Source organism: Labrus mixtus, chromosome 14 (assembly GCF_963584025.1).
Source record: "Labrus mixtus chromosome 14, fLabMix1.1, whole genome shotgun sequence".
Classification (NCBI taxonomy): domain Eukaryota; kingdom Metazoa; phylum Chordata; class Actinopteri; order Labriformes; family Labridae; genus Labrus; species Labrus mixtus.
Window position 1 is genome coordinate 15,266,116 of NC_083625.1, and position 13,204 is coordinate 15,279,319.

At 40.2% G+C, this 13,204-nt stretch overlaps 1 protein-coding gene across 3 annotated transcripts; it reads right to left on the reverse strand.

Annotated features, from left to right (window-relative positions):
- Positions 1 to 83: 83 nt before the first annotated feature.
- On the reverse strand, positions 84 to 12,594 carry LOC132988139 (LIM domain kinase 1-like). 3 transcript variants are annotated; one of them, XM_061055296.1, is made up of 16 exons: positions 12,397 to 12,594; positions 11,876 to 11,917; positions 7,100 to 7,238; positions 6,354 to 6,463; positions 6,000 to 6,173; positions 5,392 to 5,497; positions 4,963 to 5,234; positions 4,698 to 4,887; positions 4,495 to 4,581; positions 3,883 to 4,014; positions 3,736 to 3,795; positions 3,566 to 3,631; positions 2,774 to 2,960; positions 1,989 to 2,044; positions 1,688 to 1,845; positions 84 to 1,404 (listed from the first exon to the last, which is right to left on the reverse strand). In XM_061055296.1, the coding sequence occupies exons 1-16, from the start codon at positions 12,438 to 12,440 to the stop codon at positions 804 to 806; spliced, it is 2,424 nt and encodes an 807-aa protein (XP_060911279.1). In that variant the 5' UTR covers positions 12,441 to 12,594; the 3' UTR covers positions 84 to 803. The 3 variants fall into 3 exon arrangements, with proteins under 3 accessions (XP_060911279.1, XP_060911278.1, XP_060911280.1); XM_061055295.1 differs by having other exon boundaries at positions 11,876 to 11,935; XM_061055297.1 differs by lacking the exon at positions 11,876 to 11,917.
- Between the last annotated feature and the right edge of the window lie 610 nt (positions 12,595 to 13,204).

The window sequence follows — 13,204 nt, forward strand, 5'->3', positions numbered from 1 at the left end:
AATTAAGTGTTTTTTTTAAATATTATACCACATATATCTAGCTATATCATAAATAGCTTCCAAAAACACTCCTATTTGCACCCTTACTTTCTGTCTCTTTATTTTTATTTAATCCACTACAGTTAGCCTATAGCTCTTACATGAACTGTTCACAATGCAGTGTGTTGTTCATGGTCTGCAAAAAATATAACAGAAAAGACATCCTGATAAATAACGGACCCTTGCATCGCAGCTTAAAGTATAAAGTGCCATATGTTTCACAGCTTTTTTAACAGAGGTGACACTAGAGCCTAACTGAAAAAATTGCAGTCAAGTTTTGCCTTATCATACTTTAAATCATCATACATGTTGTCTGATAATAAAAGAGAAATTAAAGTAGATTTCAGAATGCTAAGGATTTGTTTCAGCTTATTGAGATATATGAATACCATCACATTTTATCCACAAAAAAAAGAACATTTTTAGGTAAATGTTAGAAATCCTTATCAAAATTACATACCGGCCAATATGTCTCTAATTTTGAATAATAAAATGTTTGTATGGCCATTTACTAAATCCAGCATAAGTTGAGCTCTAGTACACCCATAGTTGAAACCACATAAATACTTGTTAACAGAGCAATATGAGGCATATTAAATGTGCAAGGCAGTTGTCATAGTGGTGCATGAAATATTTACTAAAGATGCAGTAGTCTTCAGCAAAATTACTCTTAACAGGATCTTCCAGTGTGAAACGTGAAATGTCTTCAAAAAAGTATTTTTTCCCTCAAAACTGTTTCCTGTCTTTTCCATCACATTTAGTGATCAGAGAAAAGAGCTGTCCTCTGCAGAGCTGTCCCACAGAACTCTGCATCTTCTCCTGGGCCTGTTAGACTGATCCAGCAGCACGTTGTTGACCTTCTGCGGTCTTGAGGGCTCATGCTTGGCATTTGGTTGTTCCAAGGGGTGATTGTGTTCACACGTTTCCAACCCATTTTTGTTCGAGTCTATCCTTGAAGATTTGCAAAACAGAGTCTTGTCTTGTGACTTGTCTTCACATTCCTTGCCTAAACAAAATTGGTTGTTCTCAGTTCTTTTGTCATTGTTGTCCTGAGTGTGATGCTCTTTGTCCATATGGTTTTCAAATGTGCTACTTTTTTCACTCTGAGCTTGGTTGTTAAACTCTTTGTGATTATTTGCATTTTCTGAACAGCCCTTGGTGTCTGAACTCTTTGTTTGTGTCCTGGAACAGTAGGTTTTCTCACAAGAGTCAAGAGTCATATCCTGGTTGTGTAAGTGCTTTTGCTGGTTTTGTTTGTTCCAGAAGACTCTGCGGAGTTGCTCAAATTCAGATAGCAGAGGTAGACCGATGTCTAGGTGCATCAGAAGGTTCCCAAGCCCTTCCTCCAGCTTTGAAAATGACGGACTGAAAGAGTGAAAGACAAAGAATTGTAATGATCAGCAGCTGAAGGGCCCAATATGCCGTATTGCAGTAATGAATTGACTTTATTTTGTATACTATGCCGCACTGTATTGATTCAGCTTGTTTGTGTAATACATTGCTAAGTACAGTATTCACAATTAAGGCAGCTCACTGTCCAGGAACGCCACAGAGGTACTTGGTCTCAGTCCAATCGAGAATTATTTGCTAATTGCTCATACTTTCATAACTCATAGTAATTAAGGTCTGCAGTAGGGTACACTCATACCGTTTATCAGCATCGATGTCACAGCAGAGGACGGCCAGCGGCAGGAAAGATGATGGGCACTGTGGAGGGTGGTACTGCTGTAGGAAACCTGCTACATTTAGGCCAAAGTCATTTGACCGGGGAAGGTCATCTGGGTCTGCACTCACTCTACCTATTATCTAAAAGAAATAGCAAATTTAGCTTTAAAAGACATAAGATACTTAATAAATAAGGCATATATATGTGACATTGTTTTATACCAGGAACTAGATTATTTTAACAACGCAATATTGATAAAAGTGTTTCCTCCTGAAGTTCTTACCTCACATATCATTATACCAAAAGAAAAGATGTCCACTCGTTCATCATAACTTTTCCCTAGAGGTGCAGAGGGAAAGATTTGAAAATGTTAACCAAATTCAGAGATTCTGTGTTCACAGTATTTACAAAGTACCCCCACCTTTTTCAACTGAGAACTATACTTGGATCACAGTGTTTACATTTATTCACAAATCTTTACCCCCCCAAAAAACAATAAGTTTATATAAGCTTGTCAACCATCAATAACAAAAGCTTATCGATGTAGGCTGCAGATACATTGCTGTGACTGGTTAGGTTCAGACATTGATAAACTTTACAGCAGCTTCATGTTTTTTATTGACAGCTGATATTATTTATTATTATGTTTCGACGGGGTGGGGTATCTTTGTATTTGAATTGAAGTGTATAAAGGGTCTCAAGGTGCATTTGTGTCTGAATTTTTGGACAAAGTCTGTGAACCTCTTGGCAAACCAGCTACTGTAAACCTAGCAGTGGGCTTCTCTCATGCTCAATGTGTTGGAGACCCTTGCTTTACCCTTTAATTTAGAATTGCCTGTACCACATGGAAACACATTCCCATACAGGACATTTCTTTTATGGTTAAAGGCAGTATTTTCTGTGGAAATGCCAGTATTAATCCAATGTTAATCTTTACTCAAACGCTGCGAGGTCACACATGACTTTCATACTCTTTTACTCTTGATTAAAAATGTCATGCCTCTGCCATTTGTATTTATTTTGGCACTCTCAAGCTTTAACTGGTTGTTTAAGACCTTGTTCCCTCACCATTGATCATCTCAGGGGCCATCCAGTAGGGGTTTCCAACCACAGTGTACCGTTTTCTCCGATCAGGCCTGCGGAGCTCTGTCAGTGTCCCCTTCCCAGGCCTTTCCAGAGAGGATATTTGGCTCTGATTTCTCTCCTCCATCACCAGCCTGGCTAGTCCAAAATCTGCCACAACCACAGTCTGGTTCTTAATATAGAGAGATATTAAGAAGGACTTCATTTGAGTCAATTCAAAAACAGCAAACCAACTTCATTGTGCTGTTGGTTTCAAATACAGATTGTGTTTCCCATAAACCCAAAGGCTTCTTTGACTGGCTTCTAATCCGTTATGTATGTGAAAAAAAGGAAAATGAATGTCAGAACTATACAGTTTGCTGACTTTGATGAATAATTTATGTGGAGCTGTAATCGCCATCTATATATAGAATTTTAATGTGAAAGAAGTAAACGTAAGACCACAACATTCAAATAAATAAAACAGTTTCAGAATTAAATTTATTAAATTGAGGGACATGATACCTGTTTTTTACATACATCTTTGAAACCTTACAAAATACTTTTATAAGGTTTGATACTTAAATCAATCAAATTCAAACTTGGAATATTATCTAAAACAAGATAGATACAAAAATGTAACCCCCTCTTGTTTGTTCACAGCAATTGTGTGGAAATTTAACAAGTAAAATGAAGATATTGATGTAACACTGGCCCACAGTGGGGTAATTCTAAATTTAGATGGTTGTGTAATATAACTGATGTTTTCTGACTTGTATTATGAAACTAAGAGCTTACCTCTCTGACCAGGCAGTTGTGTGAGTTAAGATCTCGATGGATAACATTCATGGAGTGTAGATAGGCCTTAAAAGGAGATATATTATATGTATTAGGGTAAGTATTGGATAATGTCATGATTTTATTTTTTTTAATTCCCTGTTGGATTTAAGAAAATGCATGCAACTTACCATTCCAGCTGCAATGTCTTTGGCATAACCCACTCTAGTTCCCCAGGGAAACTCCTGATCCTACAAAAACACAATTGTGACTAAAATGCTACCTCAGTCCACCTTGACATTTCTTACAGAGAGACACAACAACCCTATTTAGTTTACCATTTTAATGATGGTTTCTCTGAGAGTTCCTCCCTTGATGTATTCAGAGACAAAGTTGATTCGTTTATCTTTATAAAACAATCCAATGAACTTGAGAACGTTTGGATGGTCTAGGCAGCGCATCACCTTCACCTAAATTGACAAGAAATGTTGCTTCATGTCATTATAACAAAACAAAATGTGTTCAATTAGTTGGGGTGGGTTAAAACCTTCTGGGGAACATTATTGATTAGATTTATGTTATCTGTGTTTTCAAAATATTTGCCTGAAAATCATCTGGAAAAGGTGCAGTTGTGGTACCAATTGTTACAACTTGAAATCAATTGACACCAACTGATACTAATAATTGCTTCCATTAAAAATATTATTTTAAAAAATGGAGACAAGAAAGTATCAAAATACACTTTGCTGGTACTAAGGGTACTGGTATAGGTAAGTGTGTAATATATATAGTATCAAGCCATAACTTAACCATTAGATTGAATGTGAAGTATGACTATCATAACATACTGGTTAGTATTCTCTATAACAATGACCTAGTAAGGTTGGTAAATGTGAGAGCGTGATGATGTCTTGCATAACTTGTTACCTAAAGAAATCACGTGGTCTTACCTCCTTTAAGAAAGTCTTGTGTGTCTCTTCATCAAACCGTATTAACTCTTTCATCACCATCACCTCCCCTGTCTCCTGATGCGTTACCTTAACAGCAACAGGTTGATCACAATGCTGATTGAAAGCAATATGACGAAAAACTGACAACTATGTCAGCTCTAACCATGAGAGCGGAAAAACTATGAAAAATGTTTTTTCAGTACCTTGACAGCCTGTCCAAAGAAGCCCTTGCCTAGTACTTCTCCATGGATGAGGTCTGAAGGTCTGAAGATGCGATGGGTCCGATCTCCAGGGTCTACGCGTAGAGACTCTGAGCGAACCATGTCCCTTCTATTGGATAAAAGTGACAGTGCTCCAGGGGACAATGGAAATTTGTCTATACTACAGCTGCGCCTGTGGAAGAAAATATACACCTGAAGAATAAAAGAGGAGAAGAATGAAAAGTGTCAAACAAGAGTCAGCACTTACTGAATATGTCTGGATCGTATTCCCCTTGGCCCTTGTTGCTGAGGCAGGGAGAGGCTCATGTGGCTTGGTTCATCTGGCTCCCCTTCTTGACTTGGTTCTTCCTCGAGACTCGGAAGTTTGTGGGCTGAATTAAGTTTGTTGTGGACACAGGGATCAAGACAGCTGACATCTTCCTTGGCATTGTTTGAGGGAAGTAGGCTGTCAGTTGAATGTGGGTTGTGTTCAATGGTTAGCTGCAGCGGTCTGCTTGTGTCCTGAATAACATAGTTCATCTAGAGAAGGAGATATAATGTTGTCCTTAAATGAATTTGTGTTTTTCTCTCTCACCTCACCACACATGTCTCTCACAAATATTGTTTTGTAAATGCAAGGATGTTCAACTGCTTCTCTTTGTATTATTGCTCAAATGAAGGACTGATTGAGGCTCACTTCTTCTCTTGAAATGCTGCTGACAGGCATACCGTTGACCTCTAATACTCGGTCGCCAGTGTGGATAGAGGATAGCAGGTCAGGGCTGAGCACAGCTGCGTCTAACCTGAAGAAGAATAACATTTAGTGATTGAGTTTAGGAAATGACCCATTGGTGTTGTGGCCTGCTGTTCAACCCTTAGGTTTAGCATTGTTTCTGTCACCAACTTGTATTTGTAAAGCCCAAAGGGATCATGTGGGGACAAGAGGGTGGATAGGCTCTGCTGGGCCTCCTCATTAACAGGTCTGCAAGCAATTTTTCAGTCAAATGGTGGAAACTCTGAAGCATGTCCTGCTTAATTGACTGGTTTATATCAAATGGTACCATAACTTACAAAGCTGCAGTAGAGTTGTACCCTGTTAGCCATTAGAATTAATACAGATCAATGTGCATCTGTATTAGCTGTGTTTTTAAGACGCATAGGTTGCGTCAAATTTCCTACAGTCTATGTAAAACAGCAGATGAGCCTGGCTATTTTTTAAATCTTTTTTGGGGTCGCATTGGACTTAAGTTGCACTACTCAAATGTAAAACTCTCACTTTGTTATGTACTACATTCAGAGACTCACCCTGTCACAGTGACAAGAAGACCCTTCTCTTGGCTGAGGTCAGTGGCTAAAGCCAAGCCTCCTCGGCCACCTTCATGGGGAGGGAAAGACACCAGTGCGACCCTATGGGGACTCTTGCTGAGTGGAGAAGCTGACCTTGTAGTTGGTACTACCCCCTGACTGAAACAGTGACCACTGCAGAATAGGCAAATTAAAAAAAAAAAATAAAGATGATTTTTAAAGCAAAAATTATATTTTTATTAGTAATTATACCTTTTCAATTTCACTAATGTTTGAGCTACACATTAGTTTGTCTCAAACATGTGGTTGTAAATATCAATTGCTGAAATATTTTCTATTCAGCTTCAAACTTACCAATAAAGTTTAGTGCGTTCCAGAAGTGTGTAGGTGTCTCCTTCACCGATGAACATTTCACAGCTCACACAAGTGAAGCATTCAGGGTGGTACTTCTGCTCTCCAGCAACCTGTTTGTACAGGGAGACTTTGTTGTAAAAGATAATGAAAGGAAAAGAGAATTGTATTGTTTTTTTACAAGATAATATTCCGGCATTCCTGCATCAATGCCTGCAGTATCAGGATGTTTTCAAAGGATATCCTTTTTGGAGTTAAAAGAAAATAGGCTTTTAGTCTCATACCAGGAAGAAACCAAGACAAAGGAAGACGTTCAACCTTTGTATAGTAATAGTTGGTGTAGCATGCTGAGATTCAGTATATTCTGTTGGATCCAGCGGAGACTATTATAATAACAATGTTACACTATGGATATCTGTTTGGTCACATTAAATGATCAATAAGGCAGCTGTTTTTAAAACAAGCTTGTCACCCACTTTCAATCAATCTGTTTCTGTCCGAGTTAATGTGTTTTGGAGCAAGTGAGCTTATACACAGAATGGAGGGTTACCTGCTATGGTGACTTGCCAGAAATTGTTTTTTGGTTCTTTAACTGTGCGGTGTGACCACTTCTACTTAAACCTTAGTCAGCAAATTAGATTGGAGGGTAAGAGCTGGTCATTAATTCAGTAATTATCCTCTTATTCACAGCCTTATTTAAGGTAACAAGGACAGATTTTACATTTCTTTGACCTAATTCTGAAGTTTACCATAATGAGTCCACTTGTAATGCTCTCCTTGCAGCCGTGGCAGTGCTCTCCATAACGGGCCCAGTAGTGCTTCTTACAGTAAAGCTGCCCCTCTTTTTCATAGTACCAGTGGGACAGGATGCAGCTACACTCACAACACCTAAAGAGACGAGAGGAAGGGGAAAGAGAGTGAAATAGTGAGTTGGTTGTGAGATGAACTTAGAAGATGTAGGTTAAGGTTTAGGTTGTAAGACGATAGATACGCCACAGCGTTGTTTTAGCAAAGTAACGTGAGCCTAATTAGTTACCCAACAGGTGTGACAAGGAAAGTTGACCTGCCAGATCATCACACAAGGGATCAGTTAGATCACTTCCAGGTCAATTTGACCATAAATGAATAAAATAATGACCTTTTAATAGCATTTATGCAAATGAAAAACTCCACGTCATCATCTTCAAGATCTTTTTTTTTCAAAGCCAATAGCAAATACATGTTTTGTAAATGTTAACATCAATCCAACAATAGATACTTGTGTTTGCTAGTATCACTTAAAATTGAATGTCACTATGTCTTTCTTTTTATTAACATGTCTGAAAGAGCTCTGAAGTAAGATTTGCAGATCTTATTTCATATAAAAGTAATGATCGTGTAAATTTGGCATATGATAAAGCTCATTTGAATCTCAGGCCCCAGAATTGAAATAAATCAAAAATCATATTGTGGCAGACTTTGTGACATCAAAAAGTATCTCTCATTAAGCGTAGAATAGATGTATCACCAGATCCTGGTGGAACTACACCTCTAGTATTTCGGTCACTGATACCAACTCTCCTTCCTTGACACGTTTGACCCAGTGATGCTTTTTTTAGTCACCAAGTTGAGGCTGACAACATATCATGCAGCTGGTGTTTCTCTAGCACGTCCCCTGGAGGAAATACAGTTATCTTTATTTATGGCTTTGAAAAGAGGCATTAAAGATCTTGAACTGCTCTAACAGAAAGCCATTCAAACTGCTTCTTACGGAAAAGATACTCATGTAGGGCCAATGGTCAGTCACATGTTTTCACAAAAGTGCCATGACTTAATGTTAGTTTCCCACGGGCAAGCCAACTCAGAGATCACAAAAGAGAAGTGAACAAGGTCAGCAGATTTCAACAGTTAGCGTTATAAAAACCACTCGTTCTTTGCAGGCATGTTCACTGCCACTTCTTTAAAACCTTCACACAGAAATGCTCAATGGTATCCTGAATTAGACTGGATGCAGGGTAATGCCAATATAGAGTAAAAAGCTGCTTCCTTATCTCTCTGACACTACAGCCAGAGTGGGAGGTGACTTCCTGGAGAGAGTACAGTTCCATGTTTCCTCTCTCACAACTGTAAATGCCATGCTGTTCTTACAATGGGGGATGAAAAGGTTGCCTAAGGATTGAGAATGAGGTATAAAGGACATAACTTCCTTATGACATTATACTGAGAAAACAATACATTATCTCATATGTGCAGTTCTTGATATTTTTATATCGATGAAAGTGGGTGTAAATGTCCCACTTTTTATTTTATTTTTCAACAATATCAGTAGTAGTGGAGGCTTTGCTATTGTACTTGGCAGATTACCCTGTTTGTTTGTTTGTTTGTTATTTTTCTAATTCTACAATTCACTTAGCAGACGCTTTTATCCAAAGCGACGTACATGAGAAAGTAAGTACAACAGGCGGCAGTAGTTCAGTCTGTAGGGACTTGGGCTGGGAATCGGAGGGTCACCGGTTCAAGTCCCGGCACGGACCAAGTCTGGAAATTGGTCTGGTAGCTGGAGAGCTGCCAGTCCACTTCCTGAGCACTGCCGAGGTGCCCCCTCACTCTGAGACCTCTCCATTAGTGCATGTCCATAGGATCCTGTTTGTGCATGTGTGTGTGTTTCAGCCTATGTTTGTGTAGCATGTTAACTAGACAGAGTCTAAAAACAAATTTCCCCTCACGGGATCAATAAAGTATAAATTATTATTATTTATTAACACAAGCAAGGATCTAGAAAAAAGGGAACAATGTCAGTAAGAGCAAACAATCAGCTTTGAGTCCGATTGGACACACAGGTGCTGACAGGCATTGCACAGAGGCAAAGCACAACATTGACGGCAGTTCTTGAGAGCTCTAATCAGTATAGAAACCATCTTATAAGTCATCGTTATCAAACAAAAACAATCGTGACAACCATCATCATCATCAATGATATCGAAACCATCATCATTAAGTTAGTAGGTATTCATGAAAGAGTTGGGTCTTTAGCTTTTTCTTAAAGGTGCAGAGGGACTCTACAGATCGAATGGAGTTTGGAAGTTCATTCCACCACCGGGGGGCAACAGAGGAGAAGAGTCTAGTCAGAGACTTAGGACCCTGTTGTGAAGGTTGGATCAAACGCCTTTCATTGGCACAGCGTAGTGGGCGGGAGGGAGTGTAGACCTGGATGAGAGAGTTAAAGTAAGGAGGAGCCGTTTTTGTCGCTGTTTTGTAAGCAAGCAGCAGAGTTTTAAATTTGATGTGAGCAGTAAGTGGGAGCCCGTGTAAGGAGATGAACAGCGAGTGACATGTGCTCTTTTAGGAAGGTTGAAGACCAGTCGTGCTGCTGCATTTTGTATCATTTGCAGAGGTTTGATAGTGCATGTAGGAAGACCTGCCAGTAGAGAGTTGCAATAATCGATGCGTGATATCACAAGAGCCTGTACCAGGAGCTGTGTAGCGTGTTCTGACAGGTAAGGTCTGATCTTCCTGATGTTGTACAGGGCAAATCGACATGACCGGGCAATCGAGGCTACTTGAACTTAAAAGTTAGCTGGTCATCAATCATGACACCCAGGTTCCGGGCAGACTTTGTGGGCATGAGTTTGGTTGTTCCAAGCTGGATATTGATCTGTGGTTGCATAGAGGGACTGGCTGGGATGACAAGGAGCTCAGTCTTTGAAAGATTGAGTTGAAGGTGCCGTTCATTCATCCATTTAGAGATATCAGCAAGGCATGATGAGATTCTTGCAGAGACTGTAACATCGTCTGGCGGGAATGACAGGAAGAGCTGGGTATCATCAGCATAGCAGTGGTATGAGAAGCCATGAGAGCGGATTATTGAACCAAGTGAGCTTGTGTATATGGAGAAGTGAAGGGGACCAAGCACTGACCCTTGAGGTACCCCTGTGGATAAGCTGTGCGCTTTTTACACTTCTCCCTTCCACGACACTCTAAAGGATCGCCCAGAGAGGTAGGACACGAACCAGCAGAGGGCAGATCCTGAGATGCCAAGTTCAGAGAGCGTGGATAGGAGGATTTGATGGTTGACTGTGTCAAAGGCAGCAGACAGGTCTAGCATTAATAGAACTGAGGATTGACCCGCAGCTCTGGCAGCTTGTAGCGATTCTGTTACTGACAGTAGTGCAGTTTCAGTAGAGTGGCCCCGCTTAAAGCCTGACTGATTTGGGTCAAACAGATCGTTTCTGGACAGGAACTCAGAGACTTGCTTAAAGACTGTGTGCTCAACTATTTTTGACAGGGCAGAAGAGAAACCGGTCTGTAGTTTTCAACCTGGGCTGGGTTTAGTGTGGGTTTTTTGAGCAGAGGGGTGACCCGAGCTTGCTTGAATGCAGTGGGGAACACACCCGTTGACAGAGAGGAGTTGATGATATGCTTAAGTGCAGCATTAAGCGGAGAGGAAATGGTCTGCAGGAGGCTTGATGGTATTGGGTCCAGAGGACAGGTGGTGGGCCGAGAGTCTAGCACAAGCTTAGATACTTCATCCTCAGTCAGAGAGGAGAATGAGTCGAGTGAGGCACTTTTGGTTGGTGCCTTTGGGCTGAGTTGGTCAGGCTCAGAAAACTGGTTACTGATGGTTGCAACCTTTTCAGTAAAATACGAGGCAAACATGTCTGGTGTGAACAGATCGGAGGGTGGAGGAGGAAGTGGTTGAAGCAATGAGTTAAAAGCAGAAAACATTTTTCTTGTATCTGTGGCATTGCATATCTTGTTCTGATAATATGTTGTCTTGGCCGTTTTCAGGCTGGAGGAGAATGAGACAAGTCTTTGCTTATAGTCATTGAGGTCAGCGGACTGTTTGGATTTTTGGCATTTTCTCTCTGCTGACCTCAGCCCTGCTCTTTGCTCTCTTATGACTTCAGTGAGCCATGGGCTAGGGTGGGTTTTGGGAGTGGAAAAAATATGTATGCAATATGTAATGCAAATGCTGACATGAACTGAGATCACTTTCTTTGTCAATGTGGATAGAGAGTGTCTATGGTTATCTGACATAATTACAGTAATCTCTAGTCCATGCAAATACAGTATGTGTATATCACACTATAGGAAGTACTGTTCTAAGGAATCTGTTAGACTTTCCAGTAGTCATTTTCTGAGGAAATAATTAAGTAAGAAAACTATCAGGCAGCTGCAGTTTTCTTTTGGACCTCCTGTCTTTGTTATTGTGCTGCTGGCAAAGGATGTAGAACCTTCCAGCTTCACATCTGTGAATCCAAATTAACATCTGTTATAGAGAAAACCCTGGAATCAGCTGTATGAAACATATCCAGAATTATTATCCTCTTTCTGTTTCCTTCTTCCACACATGTCCTCACATTTAGAGTATGTCCCTCATGAGCCCTTTTTTCAACTATGAACATCCTTTCTTTTCTAAGATCTCTTCCTGTGTCACATGCAGAAACACTGGGGACAAAACAGCACCTGCTGTGGATGAAACAAACTTGATGTCTGAACATTTTACCCAGGTCAAGTGTTAAGAATCGGATGACGTATTTTCCTACCATGGTTTCCTCCCTGTTTTGTCTGTTGTCCTGCTGGGTTTCCTTTTGGAACAAGAAGATCTTAAACAGAAACATTTGCTTTCAAATGGTATTGTGTCGGTTATTTCAACGATATTTCAAGGCTATTGTCTCAGTTGTGGTCTTGATATATTGTGGGTTTTAATATTATTTTCTTGATATTATTTACATAGACTTTTGAAATAGTAGTTGTTGAATATGTAACAAATGGTCATCCATAAAAACAAGAAACAAGAAGTCTTAGACACGAGTTGTAGTGAAGCCTTGTAAAAAGCTGCCAGGGCCATAGTTTTTCCTGTTATTGTTTTGGTTTCAGAAACTACTGCACACATCCAAATAGTTTTGGTGAAAGTAGAAAGACTCTGTTTGTAGTTTCAGGACTCTTTTTGAGGAAGTATAGAAAATGTTGAGCCATAATTCACTTCAATTCTATTTCTTTCGCTTTCAGTCGCTGTTACTCACACAAACATATATCATCGCCAGCTAATGACATTTACTCTTACCGTCCTTTCATTCCCCTCCGAAACCTCTGGTCCCGTCGTGACATTCTGCTCCGTTACTTCACAGATAGACACTTCACCCAGATGAGAAGAGAGCTTGTTGGCTGCATGTGCTCATAAACAGATCTTACATGTATTCTGTTGTGACCAGGAGCAGGCGTAGTCTTTTTTTCTGCCCTCCACCCCCCCCCCCCTCTCTCTCTCTCTCTCTCTCTCTCTCTCTCTCTCTCTCACTCACTCACAGGCTTCCTGTTCATCTGAGTTCTGTCTCTAATGTGCAGAGTAGCTGAGTGAGAAAAACTTCCAAACCACTGACATCAGCTGGCCAGTCTCCCTCTGCTGGCTGCCCAGAAAAGGACCAATCTCAGTATAGAAGTTCTGCACCATGGACCTTCTCCTGTTACCTCTAGTATGTAGAACTCTGCGGGATACAGTTACACTCGTCTGCACACGAACACTGTCAGTGTTAACTGAAAAAGCCTCAAGTATGAACCCCAATGAGTGTTTCCTTGAGGCAGTAAGTGTGTTGAGTGGCGTGAGAGAGTCTGTGTGTTTGGAAACAAGCTCTATTCCCATTAGCACAAGCATTAAGACATGAGAATTGGACAGAGCTCAGACAAAACCAGTAATACTGTTTAGTAGTTTGGATAACCTCTGATAATTTATGTGAGAACGACTCTGCTTCTAATTATTTAGCCGTGAGAGCAAGTGTGTCTGATCTTTTCATTAATTTCTTCTGTGGTTTCGAGTAAATTTGTTCATGCTCATTATGTCTCAGGATCTATTGGTTAAGTTATTGCATAAAGCTCTA

What these genes read in the sequence shown, in the direction of transcription:
- LOC132988139 (XM_061055295.1), bottom strand. Translation starts at nt 12,440, where the DNA reads ATGTCACGACGGGACCAGAGGTTTCGGAGGGGAATGAAAGGACG. An exon ending in CTTCTTGTCACTGTGACAGG is followed by an intron (nt 5,498 to 5,999) that starts GTGAGTCTCTGA and finishes ATTCTTCTTCAG; the next exon opens with GTTAGACGCAGCTGTGCTCA. An exon ending in GGCCCCTGAGATGATCAATG is followed by an intron (nt 2,045 to 2,773) that starts GTGAGGGAACAA and finishes CTGCACCTCTAG; the next exon opens with GGAAAAGTTATGATGAACGA.